General features: G+C 39.0%; 1 protein-coding gene across 1 annotated transcript; it reads right to left on the minus strand.

The window, feature by feature from the left end:
• Positions 1 to 7,884: 7,884 nt before the first annotated feature.
• LOC109675994 (zinc finger protein 280B) lies at positions 7,885 to 27,019 on the minus strand. The gene is given in 5 exon segments (XM_074060673.1): positions 7,885 to 9,469; positions 9,472 to 9,569; positions 9,571 to 9,805; positions 9,808 to 10,631; positions 26,954 to 27,019. Coding segments are annotated over 4 exon segments (1,614 nt in total). The 5' UTR covers positions 10,151 to 10,631; positions 26,954 to 27,019; the 3' UTR covers positions 7,885 to 8,531.
• Between the last annotated feature and the right edge of the window lie 679 nt (positions 27,020 to 27,698).

Consider the following 27,698-nt stretch of genomic DNA (forward strand, 5'->3'; position numbering starts at 1 on the left):
AAAGTTGTAGGGTACAAAATCAGTATGTAAAAATCAATAATGTTGCTATATGCCAATAGCAAGTTAACTGAAATAGAAATTAAGAAAGCAGTCCAATTTATAATAGATATAAAAATTAAATACCTAGCAGTAAATTTAACCAAAGAGAGGAAAGATCCCTATAATGAAAATTATAAAACATTGATGAATGAAACTGATGAAGACTCAAAAAATGGAAAACATCCCTCATTTGAGGATTGGAAGAATATTATTAAGTTATCTATTATGCCCAAAATAATCTACAAAATCAATGCAATTTTGATCAAAATATCAATGACAAGGAATTAGAAAAAGCAAAACTAAAATTTGCATGGAACTACAAAAAAACCAAAACCATTTTCAGCAAAAACAACAAAGCAAGAGGCATTATACTACTTGACTTCAAAATATACTGCAAAGCAATAGCAATCACAATGCATGAAAGTGGCATAATTACAGATCCAGACTAGCAGAACAGAGTAGACTTTGTGGAAGTACCCCCATGCGTCTACAGTTAACTGATTTTTGACAAAGGTGCTGAGAACATGTGCTGTGGAAAGAACAATCTTTTCAATAAATGGTGCTAGGAAAATTGGACATCCACAAACAGAAGAAAGAAACTGAACCTCTATTTCTCATCAGTTACAAATACCAACTCAGAACAGACTAAGACTTAAATATAAGACCTGAAACAGAATCCACTAGAAAAAAGCATAGGAAAATGCTTCAGAACATTGCAATGAGCAAGAGTTTTAGGACAAGACCCCAAAAGCACAGGAAATAAAGGCAAAGAGACATGGGATTACATCAAACTAAAAAGCTTTTACACAACAAAACAATCAACAGAATGAAGAGACAACCTATAGAAGGGGAGGAAGTATCTGCAAACTTTATATCTGACAAGGGGCTAGTATCTAGAGTACATAAATAACTCCCAAGATTCAACAGCAAAACCAAAAACAAAATAAAAGACCCAAATAACCCAATTACAAGTGGGCAATAAACCTGAGTAGACATTTCTCAAAAGAAGACAAACAAATGCCAACAGGTATATGATAAGTAGTCATTATGGAAACACACATCAAAACCACAATGAGATATCCCCTCACCCCGTAAGGGTGGCTATTATCAAAAAGAATAAAGAAAGCAAATGCTGGAAAGATGTGGAGAAAAGAAAACCTTGTACACTGTTGGTGGGAATATAAATTTGTACAGTTGTTATAGAAAACAGGACAGAGGTTCCTCAACAAAAAATTAAAACTAGTACCATATGAATCTAGCAATCTCTCTGAGTACACAAAAGGAATAAAATCAATATGTTGAAGAGACATCTATATTCCCATGCTCGTTGCACCAATATTCACAATAGCCAAGAAATAGAAACAACCTAAATGTCCACCAACACTTAATGGATAAGAAAAATGTGGTACACATACAAATAGAGTACCATTCAACATTAAAAAATGAAACTGTATGACTTTCAAAACATGGATGGAAATGCATACCATTATGCTTAATAAAACATGTTAGCACAGAAAGACGAGTAACTACATGATCTCACATGTGCAATATAAAAACATTGATGTCACAGAATTTGACAGCAGAATTGTGGTTACCAGAGGCTGGAGAGAGTAGGGATGCAGAAGAATGGGGAAAGGCTTATCAATGGGTACTAAGTTACAATTAAATAGGTATACTATTGACCAGTAGGGTGACAACAGATGACAATAATGTATTGCATATTTTTAAAAGCCAGAAGAAATGATAAATGGGATGATAGATATGTTTAACCCGATTTAAACATTAGGCCATGTGTACATGTATTGAAACTTCACATGGTGCCACATTAATGTGCAGTTTTAAATAAACTTAAATAATAAAAAATGGAAGATTACCCACCCTTCCTGCTCAGCATCGCCATTCATATTCTCTTGAGAAATCCAGCACAGGCCCTATGCATTCCCTCAGATGTTGAGCAGTTTGAAACTCAAGATTTCAAATTTAAGGGGTTCTGAATTCACTGGGCTGTGTAAAAGGCCAAACTCAGATAAACTCAAAGGTCACAATCTCCCCAACTTGTCCTCTTGCAATGGTATTGCTTTCTGAGCTGAGGACAGGTGAGAGAAGTGGAAAGCCAGATTTGTACCACACACAAACCTTTCATCCTGGAGGAAAAACAAGAGCCAACAAAGCACTCAGCATCAGCCTGTGCTGCAAGTGAGTCGCTGGGACACTGGTCTGTGGCCTGGACTCCTTTTCTCTTCTTCCTACTTCTTGCTTACCACCCAGGTTCATGAAGATTTCAAGAGACTGACCTTTGGAGTGATCCCTCTGCCATTGTCTCTCATTCCAAAAATGTATCTTTTTTTGGTTTCAAGATACAATTCTCAGGTTATGGTGACTTGAATTTAGTTTGGATCTGGGGAGTGTTCTCCAAAATCTCATGTATTAACGTGTTGGTCACCAGCTTAGGGCACTATTGAGAAGAAATGGAAACATTAGGAGGTGGGGCTTAGTAGGAAGAAGTTATGTCACTGGGGAAGAAGGGGCCCAGTCCCTTCTCTCTTTGCTTCCCAGCCACCATGAAGTGAGCAGCTTTGCTTCATCATGCACACCCCACCATGATGTTCTGCCTCACATAAACCCAAAAGCAATGGAGCCAGCTGACCATACACTCAAACCTCTGAAACCAGAGCCAAGATAAATCGTTTCTTTCCTGTTTGTCTCAGATAAGTTTGTCACAGCAACCAAAAGCTAACTAACACAGGAGCTCAATGATACCATGGAGAGGAGAGTCACTGGAAGTCACCAATGGTCACTATCCATACTAGTTACAGTAGAAAGCTGGATGAGTCCCCAGGACATGGATTCATGGAACACAAAATAAACATTGCAGTCCCCCTCCTTCTTTAAGCTCATCACTGGGGACAAAGTTGCCCAAAGCTGTCAGGTAAGGCTGCACTAGTTAGGTTTTCTCAAGTAGTATGAGTTAGCAATTATGAAACTACATGATGTTCTTTAGCCTATTAGAAATTAGCAAATAAGAGGGCATATTATGACTAATGAGGGCTATTTTTTTCTCACAAGAAAGAAGGAAGATATAATGTGAAGAAAAGGTTAGAATGAATCTAGGTTTGTTGGAATTAAATAGAGGCTATCAGTATCGACCTCTTTCTAGATAGATATAGGGAAACTACATATATAGTATACATTCAGAACCCAGTGAGGGGATTCTTTTATAAGGCTAAAGTATTAGATATAAAAATTCATATGTAATGTTTATGTCATCACCACCAGGAATTGATCTCAGTATACCAGAACCTAGAAGGAAAGTCTCATACTTTCTCTTGAGCATGTTGGCTCTTCTAAGTAAAAGAAGTTCTAGATATAGCCTTATGTTGAGACCACAGCTCTAAGCAAGTTCCGATCCAGATTTCCAGGGAGAATATTATGTATATACCATGCTATACTTAACCTGTTGTTGCACCTGTCAGTGGTGTGTGTGTGTGTGTGTGTGTGTGTGTGTGTGTGTGTGTGTGTTTCACTGGGGGTCAAACTCTGGGCCTCGCATATTCTAGACAAGTGCTAGACAACTGAGCTACATCCATAGCCCTACTGGTGTATTTTAACTGCCTATCTACCCATTTAGATGTGGCTGTCTGCCCTGAGAATCCTATAATGGCTGGTTTACTACTGACTCCAAACACTACTACCACCTCTATTCATGAAACTGCAGGTTCTCCTACTGAAGTATGTTCCCCATCCCACTTTGTGCTTGACCATGTGTTCACTTTGGGCAGTGGGATGTTAGTGAACCTTATACTAGTTCAAGTTTGACTTGGAACCTTTATTGGAATCTGGTTGAGTAAAAGGCTCCTGTTTTTTGTAGTAAGGAGATGACATTCCGGGAGATTATATCTTATCAATTATCTTTCTTCCTTTTCAGGGCTATCTCAAAGCAAAGGAATCAGGACACATGAAGAGTCCTCCATTTGGAGTCCTGGATAGGACAATGGACAATTTTGATCTTCAAAAAAACCATCATTAGTTTGGCTTTAAGAAACCAGCAGCTAGGTGCTACTGAAAAGGTAAGGGAGGGTGCTACCTGGTAACAGAATAGCTCCACACCACAATTTGAAACTATGTTTAGTTTTAGTATGTGAGCTTTCAGAAAGTCAGCTGCCATTCCACCTCTGTTGCATTTCATATTTTTATGCACTTCATGTAATTCGTGAGAAACCGCTGTGGCTAATCTGAGGACTTATGATTTTATCCCACTCCATCAGTTCGGTTGCAGTGTTTATATCTGGAACTTAGGGTGTACATAAATATGTGACTGTCCTGATTAGTGTGCTTCATCCGAGAAGCACCAACACAACACTAAGAGATGTTCTCCAAGACTGCAGAAGCAAATTCTTTACTATTGTGTTTTATTGGTAGAGAGCACTGAAGAGCTAAAACTATATGCCATATGTGTCAAATTTGAAAGCGACTGTATTAATCAACACTTTCCTGAAGCTGTTAAAAACTATGCCTTATTTTGTAATCTTTTCTGCTTTTTTGTATTATTAATAACTTTACTCATCAAATTACCTTCAAGAAATCAATGTTGCAATATTTAAAAACAACCTATGTGTACCAAGTTCATTTTCTAAATGAGGAATATAATTAATGAACTATTTTAATGAAAATCAGAAGTCTGCTTCTTAGAAAAGGTAAATCAGAGCCAGGTGCCTGACAGTGGCTCATACCTGTAATCCTAGCTACTCAGGAGGATCGCAGTTTGAAGCCAGCAAGTAGTTTGCGAGACCCTCTCTCAAAAAAACCCTTCACAAAAAAGGGCTGGTGGAGTGACTCAAGATATAGGCCCTGAGTTCAAGCCTCAGTACTGCAAGAAAAAAAAAGGTAAATCAGAAACATTGATAAAACGATGACAAATCTGAGGAAGGGAAGTATCTTTTATAAAATGAAAGGAAATAGGATTCTAAATAATGAAGATAATATTCTACCCCAAGTGCACTGCTTTCGCTTAAAGGAAGGAAGGTTTGTTTTGTCTTGCAGTACTGGGGATTGAATCCAGGATCTTGTGCATGTTAGGGCAACTGCTCTACCGCTTGAGCCATGTCGCCAGCTGCCCTTTTTTATTTTGTGACACAGAGTCTTGTGGTATAGCTCAGACTAGCACCAAACTTGTATTCCTCCTGCCTCAGTCCTGAGTGGTAGGATTACAGCTTCACCATGACTGGTTTAAGAAAGGTTGGTTACTAATAAGAAAGTTGTGAAGGCAGCCAAGCAAAACCTTGAGTCAGTGAAGAAAAAGTAAGTAATTGTCTCAATATATGTTGTAAGCTATCCAATAAAATAAAATAATTCTCTTTAAGAATCCTAAAAATGGAAATAGTAATTCCTTAAGCAATATACTCATTATCTTTAATAGTAAATCATTTTCCATTAAACCAAGAACAAGAGGCCTATTAAGTCCACCATATATATCATTGAGTAGACGTTCTGGCCAATGAAATAAGACTAAAAATAAATACAACCAGCAGTAGTTACTAAATAAAAATTAAATAGAACTAAAAATGTATCATATTATTGGTGGAAAGAAAACAGAGCAAAAAAAGTTTTTCACAAAACATTTTATTACTATAATTGTTATTTTACTTAGCATTGTTCACAACATTAATAAAATAAATTTCATCTGGAAGAACAAGCAGCAAAATAGACAAAATTCACAAAGGGTAATAAAATAGTAATCTGGGCAGATATCCAATATATTTGTAAACAAAACAAAGTGACATTGCTTTAAAAAATATAGCGCTATGAATACAAAAACAGAAAACTTCTGAAAGACTCAACTTACAATATTAATTTTCTTTTGGTTGTAGGCACAGAAATTGACTCAAGATAGCTCAATTCTAAGACAGAAGCAAAGCCCTTGACAATGATTTCTTCTCAGCTTTTTAGTGACTATATAGAAAACAGCTGAACTGTAGAGGAAGCAAATTGCCTTTAGAGAGAAGGAATAAGTAAGGCTTTAAACAGCAGAGATTTCTAGTTACTTACTCTAAGAACCTTGGTGAAACTCAATGAATCAAAGGTGAGGTACAAGTCATGCAGACCTGGGGAAAGAACATTCCAAGAAAGGGAAAAGCAAGTGCAGCCTTTGAATCAGAAGAGATGTGACTTACTTCAGAAATAACAAGGCCAGTATGTCAAAACAGTGCATCAGCAGAGAATAAGGTAGTAAAGCAAGGCAGACAAAGAAAGCAGGAGGTAGCCAGGGGCCAGACCACTGGAGCTTATAATTAGCAATAAATGACAATTTGTACTCCTTAGGAGCAAGCGCTAATGAAATATCACTTAACACTAAGCAATCCCTCAAACATAGAACTAAAATAGTTCTTATTTTTCAGTAGAAACAGAGTATACAATAATACTCTGTAGATTTAGTTACACACAGTACAAGTTTCCACCAGAACACACTGGATAAATGCATACACTTTCTACACCTGAAGAAAGGGTTTGGGATCAAATTTTAGCAATGTGCCTTGGCCTAAGTAAAATAACTGAAAAGGCCTAGTAAAATCTTCAATGTGCAAATGAATCAGTCAAGCATGAAGTAAACAAATACAACAGAATCTACTCACAACCACTTCTCTGTAATCCTTCCTTCCTCAACTCTAATGAGGATGCCACGGTCTGATGATTATCTCTTTCCAGCTCTCTGTGAAAACAGAAAATTTAACTAGATTGAAGTAGCCCAGGGTAGCCTGGAACTCATGATTCTCCTGCCTCAGATTCCCAAGGGCTGGGATGACAGGTATACTCCACCATTCCTGGTGAGATAAGGTACCTTTAAGGGAAGGAATGAGAAAAGTAGAGATGTTTACAACCAGTGTGCTAGATTCCTTGACTGGAACAGAGCGATGGTGCTCTCTTGAGGATGGAGGAACAACAGATGGCACCAGACCCAGAAAGACAACCCTGGGAACTCACAAAAGCAGTAGAAGCTGCTGATGTTTAGGAACCAATATTCAGAAACTATATTTGATGCTTGGGAAGGGCAAGGAAAGAAGGTCCCTCTACAGTATAGTGATATATCAAATAGCACAATATATCCAATGAAGGGTAACTCTAAACCTTAGTACTTAGTAAGTCTTAGAGTTAACAACAGGACATTCCTTGCACACTGGTGCACTTCAAGTAAGACCCAAACAGTGATAGTGTGATCAACTGGGAAATAATACATATAACAAAGAAAAAACTATTAATTTATACACTCACATCCAAAGCAATATACAAAATTTCAAGCTTCACAGTGCTCAATTACCTTTAGATACACGTTTACCAAAAAACATAAGGACAGGTCTTATACTGGGTTTAATTTTAATCAGCTGCCCTGGGTTATTTTTGTCCACTTTAACCACTGTTCTTGGACAAGCCCCCATTGCAGATTAACAGCAGCAGAACTGAATTTAGCTCAGGCCATGAACTAGAGATACCATTTGTTTGGCCATTCTCAGTTAAAATGTGGGTCCAGTATAGTTTAGACTATAGATGCCAGTGCTTCTTTCTCTATAGTAACACAGCATTGTCACTGCTGCAGTTAAGAGGAAGATGGCCTGTTCATTCTCCACTAATGGCTAGTGAAAGGGAGGGGAGTAAATCCGTTTTCTCATTAGATCATTCAAGAGGAAGTCCATTGACACCAGTTCCCATTCTGTTAATTACTGTTGCTTCTTCATATGAAGCTAAAGCTATAGTGCAGAGAATCTTCACAAACTCAGGCATTTTACAAGAATGGTTTTGCTTCTTTGATGTTCTTCCCTTAGGTAAATGCACTATGGAGCAGTGTTCTAGAGTGAACGTGTGCCTATCTGTCACTGGGACAAGGAGCCACTGCTCTCCCTTGACTAACCAGTGCCTTCCTGATCTTCATTCATACCATACCTAGGCTTTCGGAACAAGGTGATTTTATGCCAGCAAAGAAGCACTTCTGAGAGTTCGTGAGCAAACTGGCCAGGAAATAACAGTCACTCCAGTCTGATTAGTGTTAATAATGAAATCTGTAATACGTGGAAAATAAAATTAAATACTTCAAAAGCTGTACAAATTCGTTATGTAGAACTTCCAAGCTTATGAGTAATATGAAATACCAAAATAATAAATAGGTTTCCACTTATGTTTTTCCTTTCTCTCATTCAAACATATACACACAAACACTTTTCATGTGTTGAGCTAGTTAACATGAAAACTAGGTAATATATCTTAAATACCTCAAAATTCAATCAAACAACACTGCAGAAGCTGGGAATGTGACTCAGTGGTAGAGGACTTGCCTACGATGTTCCCCAGCAATGGGGGAAAAATACTGCATTATCATGAACTTAAAAAAAAATTCATTAGTTTCACTGTTTTTGATGCTACTGACTGATGTATTGTTTGCATTTTTTGTTTCTACAGGAGTTATTTTGATTGAAGTATTTGCTTTTGGTTGGTCAAAACTAGAATTAATGTAGCTTTTTTGAAATTCTACTTTTAGACTTGGGGGAAGATAGTTCACAGTCAGTTGTGCTCACAGTAATGGATGCTATGTTTGCTGACTCAGACTGACCAGGTCCGAGTGACACTTGAATAATGACTTTTGTCTCAGGAGGCAATCCTTCTAGTTGCTTAGGCTTCTTAAACATTTGATGACACTGGGTCTTATGTTCCATTTTCTCCTTGAAAGTTAAGAACTGAAGCCAACATTTAGAACACTGGTGAACACTCCTTTCCCAGTGTCCCCTATAATGACACATGTATGGTGTTCCAGCTTTGAATATTTTGAGACAAAATGGACAAAGCAGATTTTTAGTGTTCACATGGCACTTTGTGAAATGTGCTTCCACATTGGCAAAGACTGATGACCTATAATTGCAAACCTGGCACACACAGGGCATCTCCCCAGGCTTATGATTGTCCTTCATGTGTTGTAAGAGAACCTGATCTGTTTCAAATGACAACTCACAGATTTTACAGATAGAAGAGGGCTCCTGGGTAATGTGCACACTGTCAACATGAAGTTCTAGCTGGAAGAGAGTGGGAAACTGGTGGTGGCAGTGCTGGCAAGTGGTGGGGTTTTCCCAGCTGTTACTCCTCTGCTTCTCGAGTTCCAAATAACGCTTTACGTGATTCATAAACTTAACATTTTTTAGAAATTTCAAGCAGCATAGGCATTTAAAGGTTGCATAAGTCTTTGGTTTTGGCTGCCCATCTCCTTTATAATGTCCATACTAAAAGTCACTCAATAACATAATTAGATTTTCTTTTTTGGGATCAGCGTTCTTGTTTGGACTTGCTGGACTTGAAAAGTCTATTTTTGTCAATCCATTTTCCCTATCAGGATTTAAATCTGTGGGCTTGAGATGGGCACTGTCCTTTGGAAAAGCTGTTGGACAAAGTACTCATTCTAAACATGGCTCAATGAGGCAGGAACATCACTGGAGGGTGTACTTTGCTGAGGACTCACTGTATGAAAAATGCCCGAAGGGGACAAAGTTGATGATTCCATCACTGGGTTCAGGCCTTTGGGGATTTATGCTATTTACTTCAGAAGTGGAACCTCGCTTTGCTGTACAAGGACTTTCATTCACGTCTCCTACTGAAAGTCCTGCTCTTACTGGATGATGCAATGAACTTGTGAATGTAACCACAGGAGAAGATAACACTGAAGATCTAGCAGGCACGACTTGTGGTGAATTATCTTTATAATCAGGTATAGATAAAGGCTCAATAATAGGACTGTTGATCTTGATTCAGATGGAGATGCTGGCAAGACAATCACTGTTTCTGATGTGGAGGCCATAGGACTTGTAGGCTGCACTCTGTGAGCATTTTTTTTCCTAAGGCGGCCATACTTTTTTCTCCTTGAACATGAACCTGGGGTGACTCTGTTCAGAATGTTTGAAACCACTGGTTTTGAATTTGAAGTTACCCCAACAAAGACCAGCTCAGCATCTTCACTTACACATTCCACTCCAACAAAAATCAGTTCAGCATCTTCATCATCTATTTCTTTGGTTTCTTTTAATCTCTTCTCTGGTTCTGGATTTTGTTCTTCCTCAGATAACAAACATGGTTGTTCCATTTTTTACTCTTTTCATTCTAGAAAAGTGTGGTCACAAGTTCCAGTGCTTCATTTACATAAACTGCCACCTAAGTACAAACATACTACATATCATAAGTAGAGAAAAATGCATTAGCACATTTAATTCTCCTCCAAAACTCTGAGGTATCAATAAACATCCTTATTGTACAGGCAATGGCACTGAGACTCAATGGCAGCTTAAAACCTGTAAGATACAGGCTCTGGGACTCCAGAATCACTTTCACAGCTTTGTCCTAAACTGATTATGATCTCTTCCATTTGTAAAAATATCCTACTGCAATTAATCTCCAGGGGAAATCATATGGAAAGGACACATATTTTTGCAAAGGCACCATTGTGCAGTGTTTAAAACATGGGCTTCAGAGCTGGAATTCTCAATCTACCACATGCCAGCTGTATCTTCTTTAGTGAGTTTCTTTAGATGGAAAATCATTCTTGCCGTTCTGGGGACATTGGGAAGCTGCAGAGAGGACAGGAAGGCAGAGAGTTATTCATAATTCACCATTGATGGAGAGGAAGTACAATTTCGCCTACCCTCATTACTTCACAGTTGGGACCGATCTCTATAACAAAAGAGATAACAGAAGAAACACAAGTTCATTAATGTGTGCAGTTCACATCGCATAGGAGAATCCTCAGTGAAAGGTAACTCAGAACAGTGGCTTAGAACTCTTGGCTTATATAGCATCTCTGACCAAGAGTTATACAGTTTTAGAGGAGTGACAAGAGAAAAAAAATGAATTTAAGTTGTCATCAGTGATTAACCATGATTCCCATCTTGGTGGTGGGGGAGCGTAATGCCTTTTATCTTTTAAATCTGTGTGCTGCCTTTGGACAAATAGGGGACATATACTTCAGCCTCATCACCTTCAGTACAATAATACTCCATACTTTGGGAAGATACATTCTATTTCCCCCACAACCTTTACCTTAAGTCTATTCTTTCAGACTTCCTCCTCATGAGCTTTCAATTTCTCTACCTTGAACAGGTGTTTTTCTCACCCCAGGCTGAGAACAACAAAATTCAGTGTGACATTTGGCAAATATCTTACAGGTGAAAAGAGGTGTGTCTGTTGCTTTCGAATAGTTGAGACCAAAATAACTGGCAGAAACAACCTAAGGGATGAAAGGTTTTTTTGGTCCAGAATTTTAGGGGTTTTAGTCCAGCATAGCAAGGAGCATGTCATAAAGCAGAGTAGCTCACATCACGGTGGTCAGAAAGCAAGAGAACAGGACTGCAAAGGGGCCAAGGCAAGATATGGCCCCCCAAGGCCACACCCCCACTGACCTACTTCCTCCATTTAAGCTCCACCTGTTACCACCTCTCATTAATGCCATCACGTTATCAATCATTAATTAGATCACAGCCCTCATGGTCTAATCCTCTGTGGAAACACCATCACAGACACACCCAAACATGTACTTTACTAATGACCTAGGCATTTATTAATCCAATCAAATTGACAGAATTAACCTTCATAAGTGACATTGGTGCAGTAGTTACTTCTTTGGGTTTCTACTTCTATTTTTGAAGGTTTTTTTTCACCTTGGTAGACTCTATAGTTCATTAGTACATCTTAAAAAGGGCTCTTCTGCCTAGCACATGTGAAACCCTAAATTCAAACCCCAGTTCCAAAAAAGGGTGGGGGTTTGATATGTACTCCAGAAGTTTTGTTTTCCACTAGTCCTTATCATAATGGGGTAGAGGTGGATGAGAATTTCCTACCAACTGATAGCTGACTCTAGGACAACTAAGTCATCACATCCATGATAAGATGTATGGTGGTAGCTCTTCCCTCAGCACTCATTTTCCTCCTTGGACTAAGGACTGCATACTTTAAAACCCACATGCACTTGAGAGATACACTCTTTGGGAAAAGCTCTTGGCTTTTCAATGGTGTCCTCTGCAGTGGTGTCAGGTATGTATGTGACCATGGATTCAACCATGGTTCCCTGTCTGGTTTTCTAAGACATCAAGAAAAAACCGACCTGTATAGTGTACAGCCTGGTCTGATCCTCATAGCGTTTTCTTTTCTCTAATTGCAGGTATTCCTCACAACATTTGGAAGAGATATGTATTCATCCACGTGGTGAAGAAATAACTTACTTGCCTTAGTCTAGACAATACTCATTCTGAGGTCTTGCTGAGAAGGGTTGGGGGATCCAATGAAAGAAAAGAAAATAATTTTTCTAGTATAGGATGGAGGCTCCAGGGAAAGTCTGTGAACCAGAGGAAAGACAAAGTTGATCCTATGTGAGGCATTATTGCTTCATTTGTTACAGGTAGGAATAGAGAAGCCACCCTATTAATTTTCCTCCAGATGTGCAGCCTATGGGAAATGGGACTGGAAAGCATCAGTAGTGATGAGGAAATTCCAGGTAGGTAAAAGCATTCCAGGGAACATACAATTTATAATAAATGAGGTAACTTTAATTGTTCTACAAAGTCAGGTATCATTTGGAAGGAGATTCCGATTCAACTTCTTAGTTCTATGCTTCTGGCCAGAATGCAAAGGTAATTTTGTTTCCAGCAGGTAATGCTGACCTCAGAGAATGAATGGAAGTATTCATTCCTCTTTACATACACTTTTCCTCTCATTCATTTTTTTCTAACTTGTTTTGACTTTTTACATACATTTTTGACTCAAACCATTGTAAAAATAAATAAATATATATGAAGTCCGACTTACACAGACACATATAAATAATAATTGCCTTTAGGCATCACAGGCATACACCTGTGATCCCAGCAATCAGGAGGCTGAGGTATAGGATCACAGGTTTTAGCTTGGGCTACATAGTGAAACCCTGTTTCAAGAAAAAAAAAAAAGGCTCACCAATGAACCTCTAGTAGCAGTTTGAAAAATACTCACTAAACACAATACCTCAGTAATATGTGAAAATATGTCAAGATTTGATGTAGCCTAAGTGGACCCTTCAATCTAAAAATTAAATGGGCATCTAATACATACCATGTAAATTGCATTAAACTTAGTTAGAATACTACTATCTAATTTTGGAACATATGGTTATTATTTATTCTTGTAAACATACATATCATATTGAAAGTCAACTAAAGTATGTAACACTAAGCATAATAAATTTCTTTTCCCCACTAATTCACTTACATATTTGGGTTGCCTAATAGTAGTGAGATACTGTGCCAAGCACTAAATAGATCATGAGGAATGCATGAAACTTACAGTCTGTGTGTCATGGATTGTATACTTTCAATTTCAAAATTATGATCATGTAAACAATGAGTGTATGTATAATGTCAGAAGAATATGAGAAAGAGCTGAAAACACTGCTCTTTGAAGTCAACTACAGTAAGTTTGGTCTGTCTGTATACAGCTTTAATCACCTAACTCCTGATGAGGCCTCTTAGCTCAGTGCTTCTCAGCCTAAGCACTTCTGACATTTTGGACCAGACAGTTCTTTACATAAGGAGCCTTCAGGTGCACAGAAGATGTTTAGCAGCATCCATGGCCTTTACAGATTCCACGGCTGTGGTAACCAAACGTGGCTCCAGGCATCACCAAAGGTGCTGTAGGAGAACTCTTGCCCAAATCCAGCCTTCTTCTCAGGGTCACTTCCACATTTCTAGTAATGACATGCCAGGTAATTCTGCCTGCATGCTCTAACATCCTCTTTAAAGAAAAACACTTTAAGCCAAGTGCTGGTGGCTCATGCCTGTAATCTATGTACCCAGGAGGCAGAGATCAGGAAGATCGAGGTTTGAAGCCAGCCTGGACAAATAGTTTGAGAGACCCTATCCCGAAAAAAAAAAATCACAAAAAAGGACTGGTGGAGTGGCTCAAGGTGTAGCCCGAGTTCAAACTCCAGTACTGCAAAACCAAACAAACATACACCCTCTAATCAGAATTAATATTCTGTCTGATTATCACAAGATCAGAGGATAATGTGAGAACTAACGTCACCAGACTTATCTGAGGATGAGTTTATAACCTGAAGAAATTTCTTATATTGGGTTTAAATAGCCCTAAAATACACGATTCCTGAATTCTTTTTTTTTTTCCTTTTTAGCAGTACTGGGGTTTGAACTCAGGGCCCCATACTTGCTAGAAATTCCTGAATTCTAGTTCTGTGTTTGTTTGAGAAGAACTCTGACTCAATGCTACCTATTTCTGATGATGGTGCTATTGCTTAGATCCTAAGAATGTACTAAAGCGTCTCAGTGGATTCACTTTTTCTCTATTCTGAAAAACCTGTTCAAACCTTCCTCTCCTCTCATCAAATTTGTCACAATACCTTGTAAATGATTCTAAATAATCCTCAGAGCATGGCTCATTCTAGCCACTTTTCATTTCCATTCCTATTAATGTTCCCACCTCCAACCCGAGGCCCATCTACGTTTAGATCTACTTCATATTTGTATATCTGTACTATAGTCAAATTGTTCTGTATACTCTCTTCATCCTTTAAATTATACAGCACACTACCACTAGATTCTTAAAACACCAATATTGTTCCTGTTCCTAAATGTTAAATGATCCAACTCTAGAGAATATATTTTAGATTGTGTTGTGGACCAAATTATGTTCCCCAAAATTCATTTGTTGAAGCCATCACTCCAAAATGATGCTCTTTGGAAATGTGGCCTTTAGATTTAGATGAGGTCATGAAGGTGGGGCCCTCATAATGGAATTGGTGCCTTTAAAAAAAGAGACACCATCCTGTTTCATCTTCCCCTCTCCCACAATATGAGGACATAGCAATCGGTCACACTCTACCAGATGGAAAGAGAGCTCTCAGTGGGGAACCAAATTGGCTAACACCTTAATTTCAGATTCTGAACCTCTAAAAAAAAAACAAAACAACTTCTGGGGATTTTTAAAATTTGTTTTGTCACTAGTACTGGTACTAGGTTTGAACTCAGGCATATATATAACTTAAGTTATATTCCAATTACACTGATGGACTTTCATTCTGTTGATTAAGCTTGGATTTTTGGATGGTGTCCATACTCTGAATCTAACAACATATTCAATGTGAAAAATGAAAAGTGGCCAGGTGCCAGTGGCTCACATCTGTACTCTTAGTTACTCAGAAGACAGAGATCAGGAGAATCTTGGTTCCAGGCCAGTCTAGGCAAATTGCCTAGATAGTTCGTGACACCCTATCTCAAAAATATCCAACACAAAACAGGGCTGGTGGAGTAGCTCAAGTGGTGCCTGCTTAGTAAGAATGAGGCCCTGAGTTCAAACCCCAGTACCACCAAAAACAAAGAAAGATGTAAAGTGAAGCAAGAATCAGGACTAAAGCTAGGAAGTTATATGAGTGACTTCACTCAGAAAAATAATAGCCACAGGCCACTTCTCCTGTAGGGACACACAGTCTCCTTTACATTAATGGATGAATAGATAACTTTTATTTTTAAATTTATCAGAATCTTGAGATAAAGACTGGAACAGCTGGTCATGCAAAGATCTACGAGATCTAAAGATTTAGCCCTCAAAAATAATTCACATTTCCACCAAGGAAGTCACTAAGGGCTAAGGGAGGGGTCAATGAGAGTGTTTCATTCCAAACACAGCAGAGAGTCAGTAGATGGTGATCTACCTCCCAGGTTATTCATGTGCATTCAAACAATGACCCTTCTAGTGGGGCTTTCTTTCAGTCACACAGCAGTTTTCTGCAGGCATCAGTCCTTCTTGAGTAAATCTGAGATTAGATCTCAGGCCACTACCCACACCACCTTCCCTTGCTTATCACTTTCTTCATCCCTCATGCCCCACTCCCTTACTCGCTCTATATCCACAGCACTCCCCCACCAATAAGTCCACACTTTTGCTGCCTTAGAATCTAGCAGCCATTACACACAGATCCTTGGAGGAAATGGGAGCTTCAGGATCCTTAGAACTGCAGGGAGCATTTACATTCCATTCTTGGGGAACACAAATAACTTGTCAGGTGTGGTGGTGCATGCCTGTAATCCCAGCTAAGGGAGGCTAAGGCACAAGGATAATGAGTTCAAAGCCAACCAGAGTTACATAGTGATACCCTATATAAAAAAATTAATTTGGGGGAGCTTGGGGTGTAGCCCTCTGGCAGAACACATGCTTAGTATTTGCAAAGACCTACGTATGTTATTCAGCTGTGCAAAGATAATTTAAAAATTTAAGTGAGTATTGCTAATAAATACTTTTTTCATAAGTAGCTCAAGGTGGTAGAGGAATGTAAAATGGGTCAGTACTAGGTTGAAAGCCTATGAAGGGAACACTATTAAACCAAGGTTGTTCCTTGTCCAAAGACATGGACATTTGTACATACTGGGCCAAGAGAAAAATCAAGAATTTATAGGCTTTCAGTACTATTTCCTTTTCTGCTACCTCTCTGACTTCTCAACTATTCTACACTTCATTTTCTCCCATCCAACCACAGGGGCATTCTGGCTGCTCCTTCAGTCTCTGCCTGACACTCTTGTCCCATGGCTAACATGGGGACATTTATTTCCTTCAAGGCCATGTTTAAATTTACTTTCTCCATGAGGCTTACCCTGACCACCCCATCTAAAATTACAATCAAACTGCTTCCCCAACTTCCACTTCCAATCCTGTAACCCTGCTCTATTTTTCTCCTACATAATTATCACCATCTATTTCACAAGAGAATTTAAGTATTTATTTTGTTTAGTATCTGTCTTCCTTTTCTGTCAGTTCCTTCTGTTGGAGTAGTTTCTGGTTTGGGTTCTTTTTTTCATGTTTTTGTTTTGTTCACTGATCTCTCTTAAGTGCCTAGAGCAGTGCTTGGAATATGGTAAGCACTCAAACAATCATTAAAGCAAAGATTATCTAAAATCGAGTTAGAAATAGATTCAGCAAGACAGATATGGTGATGCACACCTGTAATGCCAGCATTCGGGAGGCTGAGGCAGAAGGATGGAGCTTTCAAAGCTGGCCTGGGCTCTGGCAAGACCGTGACAATAAAACAAGCAAAGGGCTAGGTGTGGCGACACAAGACTGTAATCCCAACTACTCGGGAGGTGGAGGTAGAAGTGTCGCAGTGTGAGGATGGCCTGGGTACAGTGTGACCCTATCTGAAAAACAAGATGAAAGCAAAGGCTTTGTGCATGACTCAAGTGGTAGAGTGCTTGCTTAGTAAGCATAACCCCTGAGTTCAATTCCTAGTACCCCAACAAACACATAAAAGCAACCAAAGATAAATTCATCAAAGACAGTTGAATGGAGGGAAAGGGTAGTAAATATTCAAACCTCAACAACAGCCAAGTGACTGCAAGGATGGGCACCACTGAAGTGCACTGCCACAGGAAATGGGACAGTGCAATCCTGGATTCAGAAGAACGCCTTGCTTAGAACCCACGAGGAGGCCAACAGTTTAGGGAACCCTTTCCTCAAAATGGTATGTTTAGAGTCCTTGTGAGGCATATAGAAAACCAGCCTTTTTCCCTTTTCCTGCCCTTCCTCTCAAGAGCAGAAATCTACAAAGGAGCTATGAGCAAGGTGGCAGTTCAACCTAAAAGTGACCTGTTAGTTGAAAGGCAAGTTCTTTCATCGAGTGTTTAGGAAGGATTCGGAATTATCAGGTGAATAAGAATGATTTACACAGAGGTTCTTGTGGAGGAATGCACACACATACACACATACACACAGTCAATTTGTTAAAGCAACAGGGTAAGGTCAGACTAAGGACCTACAAAATTGCCAAAATTATCAAAATCAAGTTTCTCTGATTCTGGAAACTAAGCAGCAGTTTGCAAAAATCAGAGGATTCCTCTAGAAAATGGTTTGGTGGTTTCTCAAAAAAGGTAAACATAAAATCTCAAAGAATAAAAAAGAAGAAAAAGGAAAAATGAATTATGGTATATACACAAAAGTTAATTCAGCCAGAAAAGAAATGAGCTATATTGCTTCATGCCTCAACATGGTTGAACCCTGAAAACATGCAATGTGAAAACATGTCAGATGCAAAGTCACATGTTGTATGATTTCATTACTAGGAAATATTTACAATAGATCAACCCAAAGACTAATCACAAATTGGTGGTTGCCAGGAGACACAGGAGGGAAAATGGGGAGAAACTGCTTAGTAAGTAAGGGGTTTTATTATGGAATGGCAAAAACATGTTGGCGCTAGACAGAGGTAGCAGATACATAATATCGTAAATGCATTAAATGCTATTTAACTGTTCATTTTAAAGTTATTTTGTGCTGGGCACTGGTGGTTCACACCTGTAATCCCAGCTACTTTGGAGGCTAAGATTGGGAGGATCCTGGTTGGAGGCCAGCTCCTGCAGGGAGTTTGAGAAACTGCATCTCAACTGATAGCTGGGTGCAGTGGCACATGCCTGCCTTCCCAAGCTATGTGAGAGTCTGAGATCGAGAGGATTGTGGTTCCAGGTCAGCCTGGGCAATAAGGTTTGTGAGACTGCCTGACAACTGAAAAAAGCTAGGTGTCCTAGCAAGTGCCTGTCATCCCAGCACAGTGGAAGGGCAAAAATGAGATCCTCTTTCTAAAATAAGCAGAGCAAAAGGGCTGGAGGTATGTGTAACAGAGCACTTGACTCACAAATGTGAAGTCCTGAGTTCAAACTCCAGTGCTGCCAAGAAATATAATTTTGTGACTTTCACCAAATTACTTTCAAAAATAAAAAGGAGGGCTAGTAGCAAGCATTAGGTCCCCGAGTTCCTCCCTCACTACTGCTAAAATAAAATAAAAAAGGGGATACTACTACCAACTATACAAAAATAGAATTATAAAGGAATATGATGAACAACGGTAACAAATTACAAAATCTACATGAAATGGACGAATCCAAGAAGAAACAGAAAATATGAAAATGCTAAAACAAGACATCAAATTGGTAACCAAAACTCTTTCCCAGGGTCTAGAGGTGTGGCAAGTGGTAGAAGTCCTGCCTAGTAAGCACAAAGCTCTGAGTTCAAATCCCAGTACCACCAAAAACTTTCCCAAATAAAAGCCCCAAATCAAATGGCACTGGAGAATTATACCCAATGTTTTGCTGGGGGTTTTGCCTGTTTGTTTTGCTTATTCACTGTTTCTAGTCCTAGGGATGGAACCCACGACTTCTTCCTGCATGCTAAGTAAGCAAGCACTCCACCACCCCAGTCTCCATCAAATGTTTGAAAAAGAATGAAAATCATTCCTCCTGAAACTTCCAGAAATTAGAAGAGAAAACTTTCCAATTTATTCTGCGAAGCAGTAGTATTGATACAAAAATCAGACAAATTACTCTGGGCACCAGTGGTTCATACCTGTAATACTAGCTGCTTAGGAGGCAGTGATCAGGAAGACTGGATTGAAGCCAGCTCAGAAAACAGTTTGAAAAACCCTTTACAAAAAAGGGCTGGTGGAGTGGCTCAAGGTGTACTGAGTTCAAACCCCAGTACCACAAAAAAAAAAATCAGACAAATTACACACACACACACAAATACTATAGACAAATATATAACTTATAGAGGAAGTAAAACTAAATAAAAAGCTAGCAAACAAAATTCAGCAACATATAGTAAGTATTATATGCCATGACCAAATAGGATTTACATAGAGAATGCAAGATTGGTTCATTTTATAAAAGCAAACCAATATACCATTTTAACAAAAGGAAAAAAAAAAAAGGACACCTGCTTGCAGAACAAGTTTTTGACAAAATCTAACAATTTTACATGATTAAAACAAACAAAAAAGGCAATGACAACAAATAACTAGGAAACTTTTTCAACCAAAGGGATTTGTAAAAAAAATTCCCACAGCTAGGGATGGGGGTATGGCTCAGTGATGGAGTACTTGCTTAGCATTCCTGAGGAACTGGGCTCAATCCTCAATATTACAAAAGCAAAGCAAAACAAAACCACCAAAGTACGGGTACTAGCCTAAGGAGAGAAAAACAGATCAAGTGTAACAGAATTTAGAGACCAGAAAAAAATCCTATATATTAGGAATCAACTGATTTTCAGTCAGATTTCCAAAATAATTCAAAGGGGAAATAGGGAGTGACCGTTACAATAAATAACACAGGGCAACTGGATAACCACATGTAAAAGAATAAAGCTGGATACCTGCCTCACATTATTTATAAAACAAACAAAAAACTGGAAATGAATCACAGATGTAAATCGAACAGTTAAAAATTACAAAATGAGAGAGAATAAGACTTCATCAAATTTATTTTGGGCTGGGGCCATGTGACACAAACCTGTAATCCCAGCACTAGGGAAGCTGAGGAGGGAAGATTGTGAATTCAAGGACACCTTGGGGCACATAGCAAGACTCTGTCTCAAAACACAAACAAACAAACAAAAATAAAAAAAAATACTTTGGTGCTTCAAAAAACACTATGATGAGAGTAGAAAGACAATCTGGGAATGTATTTGCAAAGCATATATACAACAAGCAACTTGTATCTAGTATCTATAAATACCTCTAATAATGGCATAAAAAGACAAGAGTAAAAAATGGTTGAAGGACTTGAATAGGCATTTCTTCAAAGATGAAATGCAAATGGCCAAAAAGTCTATGAAAATATGTTGAACAGCACTGAAATCAGAGAAACACAAATTAAAACCACAAGACATCATCCCATATCCACCAGGAGGGCTACTAACAATAAAAAATAATAAATAAACAGAAAATAACTTTTCCCAAGGAAGTGGAGAAACTAGAGTCCTTAGGCACTGGTCCTGGACTGTGAAATGGTGCATCTGTTATGGAAAACAGTTCAGAAGTTTCTGGCAAAAGTAAAGATATAACTATCATACGATCTAGCAATCTCAGTTCTAGATATATATCCAAAAGAACTGAAAGAAGGGTCTTGCAGATACATTTAACACACCCATGTCCACAGCAGGACTATACACAATAGCCAAGAGGTGGAAGAGTTCAATGCCCGTCAACAGATGAATGAATAAACAAAACGTGGTACACACAAGCACTGGAATACTAGTCCACCTTACAAAGGAAGGAAATCTTGTTACATACAACACAGATGAATCTGGAGGGTATTATGCTAAATGAAATAAGCCACCACAAAAAGATAAATAAAACAGTCAAATTCATATAAACAGAAAGAAGGGGAGGGGGGAAGAAGGTGGATGGTGGTAATGGGCTGAGGAAGGGAGTAGAGGGAATTGGTTGTTTAACGGTTATAGCTTCAGTCTTGCAAGATGAAAAAGTTCCAAAGATCTGATTTACCCCAATATAAATATTACACTTAAATTACTGAACAGAACACTTAAAAACAGTAAGGATGGTAAAGTTCATAGTTTTTTTCCATATCAAAAAAACTGGGCAAAGGATTGTCTATTTTTCTTTTTCATTTATTTATTTATTTGGTGATCTGCTTTAAAGAACTGGTTAGCAGTTCTAACATATACAGCTACAATATGATTCACCAATTTCTCTCCCAGGTATTCCCAAGAGAATGAAACACAGTAAGTGAAAACTTGTTCATGAATGTTCATAACAGAAATATTGATAATGGTCAAAAAGTGCAAACAATTAAAATGTACGTAATTGGGCTGGTGGAGTGGTCCAAACGGTAGAGCACCTGCCTAGCAAGCATGAAGCCCTGAGTTCAAACCCCAGTACCTCCAGTAATAACAACACTGCTGGCAGGACTGTGAAATTGACTACCATCTTAGAAAACAATTTGGCAGTTTCTTAGAGAGTTAAGCACTTGCCTGTTATACGACTCAGCCACCTTACTATTAAAATGTACATAATTAATTAATGGGTAACAGTGGTATATCCACATGATGAATATTATTTAGCCAGAAAAATAAATGAAGCAGAGATACATGTACAACATGGGCTGTTGACTAAAGCCAGGCACAAAATGCTACATACTGTATGATTCCACTTAAATAAAAATGTTCAGAAAAGGCAAATTCATAGACAGACATAAACCAACGGTTACCTTGTGCTGAGAAAAAAGAATGAGTAGTATGAAAAAATGGCTCCCAAAATATCAAGTTCTAGTCCCCCAACCCTTTAATAAAACCTTATTTGGATAAAGGGTCTTTGGAGATATGATCAAGGATCTTGAGATGGGGAGATTAATCTGGATTACACAGGTGGGCCCTAAATGCCATCCCAAGTTTCCTTGTAAGAGAAGTGGAACTGCTGAGCATGGTGGTATGTGCCTGCAATCCAGCACTTGGGAGGCAGAGGCAGGAGGACTCTGAGGAGACCCTGTCTCAAAAGAAACCCAAAAAAACAAAAAACCCAGCACCAGCAAAGAGAGATTTCATACACACACTAGGACAAGGTAACATGAAGATGGAAGTTTGGAATGACATGGTCTTAGGCAAAGAATGGCACATCCACAAAGTGGAAGAGGCAAGGAGTGGATTCTCCCTTAGAGTCTCTGGAGAGAGCATGGCCCGACCAACATCCATGTTGATTTCAGTCTCATGAAACTGATTTTGGATTTCTTGCCTCCAGAACTAAGAGAATAAATTTTTGTTTTAAGCCATCAAGTTTGTGATAATTTGTTACAGCAAGCACAGGAAATTAAGGGAGTGACTAATAGTCTGAAGGGTTGAGGAAATGTTCTGGAATTAGATATCGTTGATGGTTGTAAGATTTTGTGAACACGCCAATAAATTATGCCTCAAAGGGAAAATGCCTTAACCTTTTCCCTCACACACACATGTAACAAACACCACCCATCAACTGACACTAAATTTTCAAATCCCCTATGCATACTCCATTCATAACGAGGGTTAGGTACTTCAGATTATGGTAAGAATGCAAGCCTATCTATTTAACAAAGAGACTTAAACGAGATGGATTAGTCGATTTATAAATTTGAAGCAGGAGTCCCATCTTTCCAGGGATGGAACAATTAGGTCTTACAGAGTGAACACATCTCTAATATTAATGACTTGGAAGTCCAAGTTGTTTTAAGCAGGATTACCAAATATCCTGGTTTGATCATGGCAGTCCCAGTTGTACCTACTGTTTTTCTATACTTATTAATAGCACCACTTTTCACTCTTGTAAAGTACCCCAGTTTAGGTGGCAAATTATATAGCCAACCTAGTTATAAGCGTTCTGGAGGCTGTGATAGTCCTGAGAACACACAGGTAGGCTGGGCCCTGTCATGAATTCTTATGTAATTTAGCTTGTAGCTCTCCGCTACTGGGAAGCCAACCAAGGGAAAAATCCTTGTAAGATTTCTTCAGAATATCCATACTTTGTTTTCAGCTTGTATAATACTTACTTAATTCTTAAGATACCAAAAGTTAGAAGTAGATATTATATCTTTTTTGGACAGTACTGGGGTTTGAACTCAGGACTTCCTGCTTACTAGGAACACCCTCTGTCACTTGAACTGTACCCCCATCTCTCTCTCTCTCTTTTTTTTTTTGCTTTAGTTATTTTTCAGGTAGGGTCTCTTGTTTTTATCCAGGGCTAGCCTCAGACCATGATCCTCCCATCTACTGCCTTTCACATAGCTAGGATCACAGGCATGCCGGCACGCCATGTTTATTGAGATGAAGTCTTGCTAATGTTTTTGCTGGGCTGCCCTTGAACCATGATCTTCCTGATCTCTGTCTCCTGAAAGGCTGGGGTTATAGACATGAGCCTCCATGCCCAGCAGCTGTTTTCTTTTCTTGGTGGTAATGGGATTTGAATTCAAGGCTTTTCACTTCCTAGGCAGGCACTCTACCACTTGAGCTATGCTCCCAGCCCATTTTTCTTTTCTTTTTTGCTTTTTTTCTCAAGGCATTTTTATTAGTTGTACAAAGAGGGTTCACTGTGATATTTCTGAGCATGATTACATTGTTCATAGGCTCACCCCCATCATCTCTCTCACACACCTGTCCCCTACTTAAAGCAATTCAAAAGCTTCCATTGTTCTATTTCATATATGCCTATAAAGTACATAACCATGTTCACCCTCCTTTATTCCCTCCATTCATCTCCCCCATTCCCTCACACGACCTATTTTACAGTCCTGTCCTTTATTCTTAATTCCAAAGTCAGTGTTCAAAGGTGTTTCTTAATGTACCTCAGCTATGAATATACTGTACTTTGGTCAGTATATTCTTACACTCTTTCCCTCTTATCCCTATTATTCAGCAGCTTTCAGCACATATTGTCATGTACTCTTGTACATTGCTATGTCATCTACCCGCACAGATGCAATGTATTTCGATAACATTGACTCTATTGTTCTCTTTTCCTTTCCTCTCCCCCCAAGTTCCACTATTACAACCGTGTTCTATACATACATGCAGATATGATCATGCTTGTTTTTGTGTATACGTTTATCTTTTGGATCTATCTTACACATGAGAGAAAACATGTGGCCTTTGTCTTTCTGAACCTGGCTTACTTCACTTAACATGATGTCCTCCAATTCTATCCACTTACTTGCCAACAACATAGTTTCATTCTTCTTTATGTCTCAGTAATATTCCATTATGTATATATACAACAGTTTCTTAATCCCATTCATCAGTTGTAGGGCATCTGGGCTGTTTCCATAGCTTGGCTATTGTGAACAGTGCTGCATTAAACATGGGTATGCAGGTGTCGTATTCCTACTCATATGTATTCTTACTTACGTGGTAGTTCTACTGTTAGTTTTTTAAGGAATCTCCATATTGCTTTCCAGAGTGGTGGTTCTTCAGTATTTTTCAGATAGGTTCTCACATTTTTTGCCCGGGCTGGCTTGGATCGCAATCCTATTTATTCTTTGACCATGACTGGCCTCATTATTACTTTTTGATATATGAAACTGACTCTAAGTTAATATTGCTGCCTTATCATTCCTGGGAGCAAAAAGTAAAACAAAACAAAAAAAAGAGGTTGGGAGTGGTAGCTTAGTGGTAGAGCACCTGCCTAGCATACATAAGGCTTTGGGTTTGATCCCCAGCATCACAGGAAAAAAATAAAACTTTGATAATGTTTGATATTTACTACTTTTGGTGAATTATAGCTGTAAAACATATTTAATCAGTAGAATTAAAATATATTCTTGTCAGAAGAGACTCAGAAACAAAAATGATACAAGAATGATACAAAGATGACACATCTATACCAACTACATGGGAGGTGGCTAGGAAGATTATGGCTTAAGAGCAGCTCAGGCAAAAACTGAGACTCTTATCTCAAAGAACAAGCTAGGCTTAGTGGTACATGCCTGTAATTCCAACTATAAGTGAGGCAGAGGTATATGGATTGTTGTTCAAGAATAGTACTAGGCAAAAACACAAGACCCTATCTGAAAATTAACTAAAGCAGAAAGGACTGGAGGCGTGGGACAAGTGGCAGAGCAAGTACAGGTCCCTAAATTCAAAACTCCAGAACAGGCAAAAAAAAAAAAGTTTTCACAGCTTTGAGTCTCACAACTGCAGAGAAAAGGGGAAACATCAAAGCAGTGTCTGAGAGAACGTGATAGAAGAGCATCAAGGTATAGTTCATTCCACTATACCTTGGTGAGCTTACTAGGGGCCAGGTGCTGGGGAGGGAATACAGACAAAGCCTTCTCTTTAGGGAGCTGGCACCCCAGTTAGGAGTAATCAGAAAATAAAAAAGAACATTAGCAGCCACAGCAGAAGGAGGTCGTTACATAAATGCTAGAGGAAAAATAAGGTGGGAAATGGAGGCAGGTTGCTGTGTATATATGATGTGGTTGTGTGTGTCTGGAGAAAAGTATTCCAACAAAGGGAACAAAAAATAGCAAGTACTAAAAAACACTGCTTCATCTTGCATGCAAGCTCTCTTGAATCACTCATTCTGAGGGAAACCAGCTGCTATGACATCAGTAGCCCCATGGAGAGGCCCACAGTGTGAGGAACTGGGGCCTCCTGCCAATAACCAAGTGAGTAAGCTTAGAAACAGATTGTCCAATCCTAGTCAGCCCTTCAGGGACTGCCAATCAAGCCAAAAACTTCAGGCAACCTTATGAGGGATTCTGAGCCAGAACCAGCCAGCTAAGCCACTTCTGGATTCCAGACTTTCAGAAACTATGAGGTAAAAGAAATGCATTATTTTAAGCTACTACTATGTTGCAAGGTATTTTTTAATAAGTGATAACTACTACAATGGGTCTTACTGAGTTGCAGTCACAAATTTCTAGGCATAGAATTTTTCTATGATCTTGCCAACTGTCACAGAATCAATTCAGATGACCTACCCCATGAAATACAGTCTTTAAGAAAAAGGACAGAGGGCTGGTTGTCAGTGGCTCACGCCTGCAATCCTAGCTACTCAGGAGGCGGAGATCAGGAGGATTGCAGTTCTAAGCCAGTCCAGCCAAATAGTTTGTGAGACCCTACCCCAAAAAAACCCATCACAAAAAAAGGGATAATGGAGTGGCTCAAGATATAGGTCCTGAGCTTAAACCCCACTACTGCAAAAAAAAGGTATAGCGATAAAGAAGCTAAGCCCATTTTAACAGATACACATTTTCCCTATTGAACTACCTCAATCATTAACTGAAATCTTAGGGTATCTGTAATCAACTCATTTTATCCCATAAGATGATAAAAGAGGTCAGTTTTACACACATCTATGGTATTTCCTTTTTCCTTTCAGAGTCTCAGGTGAAAGAAAATACTGCCACCACCACTTTCTCCTTTTTTTAAAAAAGAAATGTGGAGGGCTCCAAAAACACCTGAATCGACCATTAGCCTGAATTTATCATATACGTTCAGATTCCCTCAGGAAAACTAAACTGCAATGTTTTAAAACAGGAGAGAACAAGAGATGAAAGCTGAAGGAGAAACCATATAACCTTGGTTCTTATTATAGTGATCCTTCTCTTACCTCAGACATACATGGAAATCTCTAAGAACTTGAGATATTCTAGGCAAGTCAAGGTCCCAACCTTGAGGTAACCAGAGAGTAGGATTAGTTCCACATTACAAGATTTCTTTCATTTTGTTCTGATTTTAGCAGTGCTAGGGATTGAACCCACGGCCTTGCACATGCTAGGCAAATGCTTTACCACTTGAGCTATGCTCTGGGCACTTTTGTTTTTATTTGTGAGACAAGGTCTCCCCACAACTTTGCACTGGAGATCCTCCAGCCTCCACCTCCCAAGTAGCTGAAATTGCAGGCGTGCACCATCACATCTAACACTACCATTGGGATGTTAATTAATCATCTCACATTTAATCAGAGAGGAGAACTCAATTCCTTTCCCCAAAAGCCGCCCCTCCAATATACCCTACCTCAGTAAAGAGAACACCCCAACTGAATACTGTCCAAATCAAACCCTGGCGCGGGGGGTGGGGAGGTGGGGGCTTCACTAAGGTCAGAGTCTGCATTGGAGTCCACGAAGACCCATAGTAAGATCAAATAAAAAAAATTAAATGAGGCACTGCGATGTGGATAAAAAGTCCCACAAATGAATGTGAAATGCTTTAAAAGCCTCAAGCCTGGAGACTTCCAGAATGGGGGCGGAGCTGGAGTTACGAAATTGGCTCCCTCCCACCCCCCTTTTCTGTTCTGGAGACAGGGTCTCTCTGTAGCCCAGGCTGACCTCGAACTCGAGATCCTCCAGCCTCAG

This window comes from Castor canadensis, chromosome 18 (assembly GCF_047511655.1).
Source record: "Castor canadensis chromosome 18, mCasCan1.hap1v2, whole genome shotgun sequence".
In the NCBI taxonomy this organism is placed as follows: Eukaryota; Metazoa; Chordata; class Mammalia; order Rodentia; family Castoridae; genus Castor; species Castor canadensis.